The 11,333-nt window shown below is 30.8% G+C and overlaps 1 protein-coding gene across 1 annotated transcript; it reads right to left on the bottom strand.

The window, feature by feature from the left end:
- Nucleotides 1-371: 371 nt before the first annotated feature.
- LOC108914873 lies at nucleotides 372-2,702 on the bottom strand. Its single transcript, XM_018720789.1, has 2 exons — nucleotides 2,035-2,702; nucleotides 372-472 (listed from the first exon to the last, which is right to left on the bottom strand). The coding sequence occupies exons 1-2, from the start codon at nucleotides 2,498-2,500 to the stop codon at nucleotides 372-374; spliced, it is 567 nt and encodes a 188-aa protein (XP_018576305.1). The 5' UTR covers nucleotides 2,501-2,702.
- Nucleotides 2,703-11,333: the final 8,631 nt, after the last annotated feature.

Genomic DNA, 11,333 nt, shown 5'->3' on the forward strand with positions numbered 1-11,333 from the left:
GAATGTAAGGCCTACTATCATACATTATCTGTACCAAATTTTATTTAGATCGGTTAATAGATTCCGGAGATATAAACAAAAAATCAATTTTTTTTAACAACTTCAACACCCTGTATCTCTAAAACGGGGCTGTTCCAGACCAATGTTTATAAGGCAAACACATATTATTTTAAAGAGATCTATCTACCCTCGAAGTTTCCTGCATAAAATTCGGACCACCCTGTATAATCAAATATTGACTGAACTTTTCCTATTTCTTATGAAAGTTATACTTATAGATTATTTGTAAGGTGCTAGATGCTTTATTATGCAATAAAAAATATATAAATATAATTAATAAAAAAATTGTAGATACATAGTTGCAAATGTCTCTAATTTTTAGAAATTCCTTTTGAAAAGTTGCTCTCATGCCAATAATATGAAATTTTCCAATTCATCTTCCGCATTGTTGAAAATTTGCTCCAATTTTTTCCTAAAAGATGATTATTTGCTAATTTATTTTTTTATTGATTACACTTTTGGATCATTATTCCTTAACCTAATCACCCAGAAGGGTTCTGATTTACTATTAAAACATAAACTTGCCAATCCACTATTTCTATTGATTTTAACTTATCTTTTAAACATCGGCCGTTATCAATAATATTCTTCGCATAAATATTTTTTTTTTTTTCACCTGTCAAATACAGAAATGGCATATACGAGATACAATATTAAAAGAATATAGAATAATTTCCTTGATAAATAACTGTGTATGCGTTTATCACCGAATAAAATAACTTCAAGTTTACGCTAAGATTGTGTCATAAAACGACGTATTATTCAGTAAAACAATCCTATTTATAGATTGTAACCATAAAATATATCTAATATTTTCGTTAGTGGTTTCTGTGGCAATGATGTCTGATGAACAATATAAATAAAACTTGAGAGAAAGACCAAAAACGATATCTCTAACGCAGTGTTGAATCGTAGCGATGTTCTGCTTTAAAATTTCCTTAAAAATTTTTTATATAAACGAAACATAGAACTATTATTGAAAACCCTTTTGTTGTGAGTACGGATATTCTTTAAAAGCTGTCGCAAATGTTTTTCTTTATTATTTTCCCCCTTTTCATAACAATACAATGCAAAATATTGCGTACCTATATGAATCTTTGATTGCAATGATTTTGACTGAGGCTGAAAAATTATTCAAAAAATTTAAATTTGTTTATAGGTACCTAAATTTATGTTGTATTGACGTACATAGGTATTGACTCAATTTAAACTAGAAAAAGAAAGGTTTAGGTATGTTAAAATTTTGTGTTGTTTTTCAGTAGGAGTATAGTTTTACCGTTTACCATACCTGAAAAGTCTAGCAGCAGGTTGTAGATATTACACAATTTTTTATGGTAGTGAGAACTGTTAAAAAAATATTTGCATTACTAAAATGTTTGATAAATTTATTCAGTTGTCTGAAGTTATTTGCGGAAGGTATAGTTTTTGATCATGATAGGTATAATTATGAATTACCTTTGGCTGATGCTTTTGCCTCATAGATTTTTTTATTTTATCACAGGTGGTAAAATAACCAATGAACAAGAAAAAAAAGTTGGGACGCAAGGTTTAACTTATATATACAGCGTGATTTTTATTCAATCACCAATTGGTGTTGGTGTGATGAAATTATATTCGATAACAAATATTGAACTGAGAAATTTAGCAGAAATTTGTAGATTCGACAATTAGTTGCTGCTAAAGATTATACAAAATCTAAAAAAGTTGCCCGTGCCAAAATATATTACGTAATACTATACAACAAATTATTTAACTGTCAGTTTTTAGTTCCAGTGTCACCATATATTGCTACTACTCTTTTATTTTTTGTTATTTTATATACACAAAAATAAATACAAAATAAAACCACTTAACCATCAAAATTATTTCCTTGAATATAAGGTTACTATAATAAATTCGTTACAACTTGAATTCCTTGCGTTCTTCCCCTTTGCTGTTTAACTTTCTAACAATTTACAAATACAATTCACTCACCTGTTAGATCCGGTAACCTAGGGTAAAACATCCCAGTCCTAGCCAGCCATTCCAAGTGCATTTGATGGATTTGACTCTGATTGTGGTGACTTACGGGTAGATGGACCTTCTGCACCATCGTCCCGTCCAAAGAATGGAAAGCAGACGCTTGGGGTTGACCTTGGTACCCGTAGAAACCTCCCCCGTTGGGGTAGATATGACTGAGGAGTCCCGGTCTTGGAACGAACGCCGTCGCGGGGATATCCTCGCTTCCTGGGGATATAGGAGGACTCCTGCTCCTTGTAGACGTCGGCGAGATGCTCCTTGACGTATCAGGACTAGCGGGTCTCTCGTCGTTCCTGGACAACAGCGCGTCTATACAAAAAGAACCTTTGTTCTCCTGGATCTTAGTGTCCATATTCAGGGGCTTGTTCTGGTAGTCTTGGTGGTGCATGAGGTGATGGTTTTCCTCCAAGTACTGAGCCATTTCTTTTTCGTAAACACACAGCACAACTAACAGCGTTTTTTTATGGTCGCGGATATCACATCAACTGTATGTAAAGCGCTGCGAAAGTATTTGGAATATTCATAGCAGTGATAGCTTGATTAACTGGCAATTAAACTGTCAGTGGAAGTCAACAGCAGCTCAGCTGTAGATAGACTAACCGATTTGAAATGTATTATCCTAATAATATCAGGCATTACAGCAACATTAGACGATACATTACACACTCTCGAGCATTGCGCGCAAACACTTATATCTCATTGGGCTGAAAGTTTTGGCCACGCCTCTCACCCTAATATTAGAAGTTAGTTGCGTGGCAACCACTGTAGTTCTTTCAGACGAATCTCGACTTTTTGTTGGGTGAGTTTTACGGCGACTTTCAAGCCGACTGTTTCATTGCGGCCGGTGTTTCAAACTGAAGTATTTAAATCCGGCTTCTGGACACCTTTAACCGGAAACTAGCATTGCGCGATCGGTTAATAATGTTTCGGGATTTTATTACGCAATTTGCTGGGTACTAGCACACACCAAGTTGAGCATTTTTTAGGAGAATGGAAAGTACGACAAATAAGCCTTGGCAAAACTTTATTTACATAATTCACGTTTTATCGGAATGAAATATGCCACAAAATGAAAACAATTTTTCTTTGACAATTTTTATTTTAATAATTCATTTGTTCATGCATTTAAAGGTTGTGTTCGTGCCAAAGGTCTCACGCTGAAAAAAATTGTTTAACGAACATTTAAAACCTCATACAATAAAATACTCGAGAATACAATATTTCTCACAAAAATACACTTTTTTCTTATCAATAGCCATTATTATCAACTTCTTATCAATAGCCATTATTTGTTTTATTTATTCTACACAGGGTATTCGCAAATTTCACTTACAACGTTTGTCTGCATATTCACGACCATAAATAAATACGATCTACGAAAAAAAGTTAAATAAAAACTTTTTGGTTTTTCAGTTACATGTTTTCAAAGTTGTCAAAAATAAAACTAATTTAATTAATAACTTCATAAACCTTTTACCGATCGCGTTAAAATTTGGCACGTTTATTTGAACTATTAAGGCATATTATTTCTTAAAGCTTTAGTTAAATCGATATACTGGGTGATAGTTTTCTCCGCTTGTCTCTCCCTGTTAGCGGTCAAAACTTTTACAGTGGTCGTATTTTTTTAAAACAGGCAGCAACATTGAAAAGATCACGCAAAACATAAAGCTTTGCGTGATTATAAAAGATTTGATGATCCAATAGCTCGTCAGGAATTTGAATTTTTACGAACTTACCTATATAAAAAATGAAACTAAATGTGAATATCTGAATTATTGTCGTAACATTGAGAATAGCATTAAAATCAATCCCAATAAATTCTGGCAATTTATCAATATGAAAAAGAATAACAACAGCTTGCCAAGTACAATGTATTACCAAGATAATTCTTATGAAAGTATACTGGTGAAGTGGTTGAGATGTTTGCTCGGTACTTTAGTAGTACTTTTATTAAGTCCTGTTTTGTTTCTGTTTCATTAACGGATACAGGCACTGCATTGTTTCAACTGAATCAGTTCACAGAAGCAGAGGTGATTTCAGCCTTAAAAAAAATCAAACCCAAAAATACTATGGGCCCAGATAAAATACCTGCATTTGTACTTAATGATTGTGCCTGTGTTTTAGCTATACCTCTTACCATCTTGTTTAATTTGTCTATTAGATGTAATATTTATCCTAGTGTATTAAAAAATTCTAAAGTAATTCCTGTTAATAAACAAGATGAAAGAAATAAAGTTGAAAATTATAGACCTATAACAATTATCAATAATTTTTCTAAAGCTTATGACTTTCTTCTTTACGATTTTATTTTTTCATTTGCAAAGAACCGAATAAATGAATATCAACATGTTTTTTTTAAGGGCTGATCCACCACCTCCAACCTTCTGTGTATAACTCAATATATCTCGGGTGTTTTTGATTCGAATTCGCAAGTAGATGTAATATACACCGTTTTCACAAAGACTTTTGATCGGCTTGATCATGGTGTTTTATTGACTAAATTAAATAGTTTCAGTTTCTCAAAGGACTTACTACACTTCTTTTTATCTTATTTATTAAATCGGCATGCATCATGGTCGGCTGTCGAAAGTATTTGTAGCTACTTCTGGTGCACCGCAAGGATCAGTTCTTGGTCCTCTTTTCTTTAATATGTTCATTAATAATATTGTGATTGGAACTGATGTTACTTGTTTATTATAGGCTGATGAGATGGAGCTCTATACTAGTATAAGTAGTGGAAATTGTTTTATGGTGCAATGTTAATAACTTACAGCTTAGTATTAAAAAGTGTTATGTCAAGACCTTCTCTCTCAAACAACAACCGATTGTATTTGATTACTGTATTGATAATGTTATTCTTACCAGGCCACATACCATCCGTGATTTAGGTGTACTATTTGACAATAAATTGTCTTTTTCGTACCATATTAATATGATTAGGAACGAAAGTTTTAAAATGCTAGGTTTTATGCTGCTGCTCTAAGGATTTTACTTATTTCTCTACTTTTAAATTAGTATATTCAGCTTTTGTTAGATCTAAATTAGAGTATTTTTGCACTGTGTGGTCACCCTACTATACTTAATATTTACATAACTAATATAGAAAGAGTTCAGAGACGTTTCTTAAAGGCTGCAGTTTTAGAGAGGATGGCAATTCTCCACCTAATGTATCCCTCAATGTGACCTTTTAAATAGATTTTCATTTCGCAGTTTAGAGGAACGTAGAACGATTGCGCAACTGATATTTTTATATAAGTTATTACGTAATGCAATTGACTGTCCTTCTTTACTTTCATTGTTAAATTTTCATATACCTAGATTATCATCTCGTTTTTCTTCATTGTTTTATTTACCTATGTCAAGAATTAATATTCAAAAATACTCTCCTCTTTTTCAAATGTGTGATAAATATAATCTGTTTCAAAATCAGTTTGATATTTTTAAAAGTAATATAGCCATAATTAAAAAAGTTACATTTACAAATTTAAAAAAATACGACCACTGTAAAAGTTTTGACCGCTGAAAGGGAGAGGTAACCGGAGAAAACTATCACCCAGTATATGGATTTGACTAAAGCTTTAAGAAATAATGCGCCATAATAGTCCAAATAAATGTGCCAAATTTTAACGCGATCGGTAAAAGGGCTATGAAGTTATTAATTTAATTAATTTTATTTTTGCCAACTTTTGGAAAATTTGTAACTCAAAAACCAAAAATTTTTTATTTAACATTTTTTTCGTACATCGTATTTATTTATCGTCGTGAATATGCAATCAAACGTTGTAGGTGAAATTTGCTGACACCTTGTATTTTATGAAAAAATAAAAATTCAAATTAATTAAATAAACCCTTGTGCCAATAATTATATTTTATGAAATAATTTTGTCTAATCAAATATCCCACACTGAAAATAGTGGACAAAACACAAAATACACATCACTGTACAGGGTGTTTTTGAAATAACCACTTATTATTGGTAACTTTGGCCCATATTAATTAGAAAATTAATCGCAATTTTTTACTTGTGAATTTTCTAAGAATTAAACAACTTAGTATTAAAGTAAAAAAAAACTAAAGTATTAACTAGAAGACACCTCTGTCTTATAGTTCTAAGTTCTAAGTGACAATATTTTGTAACTACGTTTTCCGTGTCAATTCCAATAAATTTTTATTATTATGGAACAATTTCTTTGCTCTCATTAATGTAAGTAAAGATGATTTGGCAGATTTTCTTGATTACAATGATACAAAACAGAACTTTCTTTTATGATCAAATCCAACTTCAACTATATTGAACAATAGGTGGATTTTAACTATTTACCTAATTCTAAAGTATCACTATCACCTTGTTTGCATCAACAATTAAAGTGAAAGAACAGATTTACTATTATTTGTTGTTTTTTTATATTCATAGAATAGAGTATAAAAAGTTAATTTTTTTGATACGTTTTACCTATTATCTAATATGTTGGAGGAAATACTATTTATTTTCTCATTTTATTCAATTTATCTTAAAACACAATCTCTCTTTTGCTTTTTGATATCTCTCTACGATCCCTTCCTATTTCTAACAAAAAAAAAATCCTTAGGTATATTTTACTTTCTCTTATTACTTATAAACATTAATCATTTACTAGTAACCCTTTGCACAGTTTCATTATTTATAAAATAATCGAAATCAAAAACGTTATAATTTTTTGGAAAACAAATACAACTGCATTTTGTTGTGTTTAAAGTTAATTTATTTATTAGTGCAGTAACGAACAATTCTATTCATACCAGGAACTTACAATAATGAATAAAATTACTAATATCGTTGATATTTACAAGAAACAGTAACGTACCTAAATGTGAACCTTGTGGCACGTCAGAAATAATAAATATTGGATTAAATATACCTATATGATGCAAACCAACCCAATTGATCACCATGTATATCGAAATCAGAAAATTTAGTGTTTAAATATTATTATTATGATCAATTTTGTCAAAGGCTTCACTAATGTCCACTTGAATTTGACGATCCATAGCACTATGTGAATATATTGAATTCAAACATAATAAATTAGTCTTCATAGATCTTTTAGGAAAGAAGCTAAGTTGATCCACCACAATACATGTTTTAGTCGTATTAAGAAGACTATCGTATATAATCGGTTCAAATAATTTGTTAAATACACATAATTTACTAATACCTCAGTAATCAATGACACAATCCTGGTCGCCTGGATTCTTATTCACAGGAATTAAATAAGCTCGTTTCCATAGAGCTGGAGATTCCCCAAGATTAAGAGATTTGTTAAATATTCATGATAAAGGTTAAACTGGGACACATTCTTTTTACAAAAAAAAACAGGTAAGCCATCAACTTCAGCTCTGTGGAATTTAATTTATCTGATAGCACTTGTTCTGTTATTTCTGCTAAGGCGATATTATTAACTTCAATCGTAGGTATTTGTACAATTAAATATCGGTTCTGGTATACAACGTGTCCCACTAGTGCGGGAAAGTCCAATATCTATGTTAAAATGAGGAATATATGGATTTTTCTTTTTACTGTGTTGCCACATTTCTCGGAATGTACAAATTAAAAATATATTCCACTATACAGGGTGTTCCACTTTCCCTGGACAGACACCAACTTAAAGTGTGACGATTCGTCACACTTTATTAAGAGCTTGTAATGTCGAACTAACGAGAAGACTAACATTGTGTATCAATGCTGAAGTCGTAATTTTGAACATTTATTATAATCTTTGTTTTCATTTACTTCAGTAGCTATATCTACATCTCCGTTATTATTTTAAATACATTCTGTTACTTTTTTGTAGGTGATCATTTGTTTGTATAATTTATTGTTTGTTAGTTAGTATGTGGTGTGAATAAAGTCATTATAACAATATTTTAAAAGAATATTTTGTCTCGGTGTGAATTAAATAAAATAATAGAATTTCATGTTACAACATACATTGCATATTGAAGTCGACATGTCTCGAAAGCAAGTAAATATTGGGAAAAACTTTACATTACAAAAATTACTTAAAATTTAACGATCTTTCAGATCGACCGCATTTCAACGTTCCAGAAATCAAACATTTTTTTAGTATCGCCACGCCATCTATACAGAAAGATTTCAACTAACAATTCTAACTGCAATTTGAAGCTATTCGAGGGACCTAACAACCTTAGTTTCCAGAAGATTTCGGAGATATTGACAGCGGAAGTGTTAAATGGCACACTCTGTATATAGCTCATAAATATTTCTGCAAAAGAAAGTTTTACTACTGTATAAGGTAATTTACACCTACTTACCTATGTAGCATCAGAGTAATTTTACATATAACTTTTATTTATAATTACAAGATGAAATATTAAAGAAACATTAAAAATTTAGTACCTATGTCATTATTAGGGAATTTAGGGATCAATATTTTTTAATCCTACAGTACATAGTGAAATAATACATAGGTATCTACAAATACATTAAATGAATTTTTAAGGAGGCTCGCTGCTGTTTGTTTTTCGTCACTAATCGATCAATTATGCAAATATTAGAGAGAAATCCACGTTAATGAGATAATGCATAAATGTATTGTGTCATTTCTTAATTGAATTAGCGTCAGCGACAATCCGGCCAGAGTCTATAGATTTAGTAAATGTCGGTAAGTAAAAAAAAATCAAAGATAACCGTTTACAGTCGTTAAAGCAAGATTTACTCGTTTAATTATATGTCAATACGTCGCGGGACGGTCTGGTACTCGAGTATTTTGTTATTCAAATACGTTTAAAATCAAATCAATTAACTGGGATGTTTGCTTTTAGAAGGAGCTGATACAGGAATCGGCGTAGCCTGGTGTTGTCCTACGTGCTCAAGTGGGCATATTTGTTGCGTTTTTTTGTTTTTTTTTTTACTCTCGCTTGCGGTTCACTGACGGGTACCACGAACTATATCGAGAACCGAAGAACCGGAAAAAGCAAACATTTGTACAAACTGTGGACTTTTTGCTGTACAGAGAGAGTTAAATTCTATAAAGTTTCAGGATATTCAGAAGCAGCTGTAGATAGAAAATAGATCTGATGACTGGGGCTGTCAGAACTGAGCCGTGGGACATAGGCGTACGCATTATTTATTAGAAAGCAACAAATTAAATTGTCAACGGAAAGGAATTAATTATGCACGATAACAAAGACAACAGTATACGTGACATGAACGATTTCTTTTACGATTTTAGTTGTCTAAGAGCTAGAAAAAACATTTCTCATAAAAGTTGTAGAGTATAAAATTTTACATAAAAATAGTCTATTCACTTTTTCTTGTACTATTAAAATTAACTGAAAAGATAGTTTACATTTTTTAGAGTAGATTGAAAAAAAAAATTATACAAAATTCGTCCATTTTCAATTTCTGAAATCATCCCTTAACTTCAAGTCTCCCTAAATCTGTTAATTTTAATGGTTCAAAAAAAGTCAATAGACCATTTTTATGTAGAATTTTATGCTCTACAACTTTTATAAGAACCTTTTTTTCTAGCTCTTACATCTTTTGAATTATCTTGAAAAACACCTTTATTTTATCTTTTTTCACCCCTGGCCGAGGGTTGAAAAAAAAATTACTGTCACTTATTGTTATTATATACCTCAAACTAAATTATAAATTATACAGAAAATACAGGCAAGTTGACAAAATTTAAAGGCCCATTTAATGAACTACCTAGACTAGCACGACTCCCGATAAAATTATGAGCAGATTAATTCAAGGTTTGCTTATTTTGTCATAAAATGACATCTATCGGGAATATTACTGTAGAAAACTGTGGATAATTTAATTGCATCTAATTATACAAAATGGCCGAAAGTTATAAACTAAAAGTTGGGTGATTCGAGACGTAAAAATAACAAATTTCTACGGCACTTTTTATGACCTCACGAGGAAATCACATACATAGTTATGCTACAATATCACATTATATTCAGGCATATTCCCTTTATCCCATAATTAACTAATACAGATAACTTAATCATTTATAATGATTTCAATCAAATTTAATCTATCAAAAATTTTTCACCTGTTTACAAAATATCTTAAATGCTATTTAATTTAAGCGATTAAGTGACAGCTTTAAAAATCAATATATCAAATCTACTAATCCCCTGGCCTTTGCTAAGCCAGATAAAATGTTAAAAATATAATATTTATCTCTGGAAATCTTGTAATTAAACATAATTACAACATAAACACTTAAATTTAATCGATTTGTCGCTGTAAAATTCGAGAGGTTTTACTTTTATAAAACAATGATTATTAAATAAATATTTGAACTAACACGTTATCAATATTGGCGACACGTATTGCCAGTATTTTTATTTTTTTGGGAAATTAACTGTAACTGCCCCAGTTCTTTGTGAATAGGCGTTTATAAAGCCATTATTCCAAATATGACGTCCTCGTTATCATATAAAGGCATGTCTCATTTTTTAAAACTTTACAAAACAACATTTCAAAATATTCAAACATTTTCAAATAGCTGTTCTATGGAGAAGATTGTGGCTACAAAGTTATTTTTTAAAGTATGAGTAAAGAACGAGGAACAAATACTACAGCAACTCGCTGCATCTTCAATTTTTCAGTCAAAATTTCATGGAATGGCCCAAATGAGATGCTAACCTCTTGTAAATGGAGGTTGTGGTAAATGGAAGTTTCTCTTCACTACAAAGGTTCAATGAATTCTGACATTTTTTTAAGGCCTGTGTAGTATATATAATTCAGCAAATAAGCAACAATATTTCTCTTCAAAGTAATTGATTTTAGCTTACTTTTAAATAACTATTTTTTGGCTTATCTCAAGGTACTCCTATTAATAATAAATATTTTACTGCATTTTTCTTTAATCTGTCATCACGTTCAATTATCAGCCTTGTATATTATTGCACTGGTGTTACACTTATTTTCAATCTTTTGATTCTCTCCTCAGTTGAATACTAACATTTTAGTGGCTTTCATGTATCATATCTCCATCTCATTTATAGAATATTTGAATTGGGTTTCCTTGATATAAAGTTAAATTAATTTAAATTAATCTTAGTCTTATCCTCTTCGGTGTTTGTAGTAATAGCCTCTTTTAGTATGACGTCACATATTTAGGCAACCCGCAACGAATCTGACCCTTGTTTACTATTTACATGGATACTATAAACATGAACAACTTCAAATAAATTTATTTTTACAAAGATTTAGAAGTGTTTAAGTACAAACC

The sequence above is a fragment of the Anoplophora glabripennis genome, unplaced genomic scaffold, assembly GCF_000390285.2.
Source record: "Anoplophora glabripennis isolate ALB-LARVAE unplaced genomic scaffold, Agla_2.0 scaffold1089, whole genome shotgun sequence".
NCBI classification, from domain to species: domain Eukaryota; kingdom Metazoa; phylum Arthropoda; class Insecta; order Coleoptera; family Cerambycidae; genus Anoplophora; species Anoplophora glabripennis.

Coding starts and splice junctions, on each gene's coding strand:
- LOC108914873 (XM_018720789.1), bottom strand. CDS start 2,500: ATGGCTCAGTACTTGGAGGAAAACCATCACCTCATGCACCACCAAGAC. Junction 473..2,034: donor TAGGTTACCGGATCTAACAG/GTGAGTGAATTG, acceptor ATCATCTTTTAG/GAAAAAATTGGAGCAAATTT.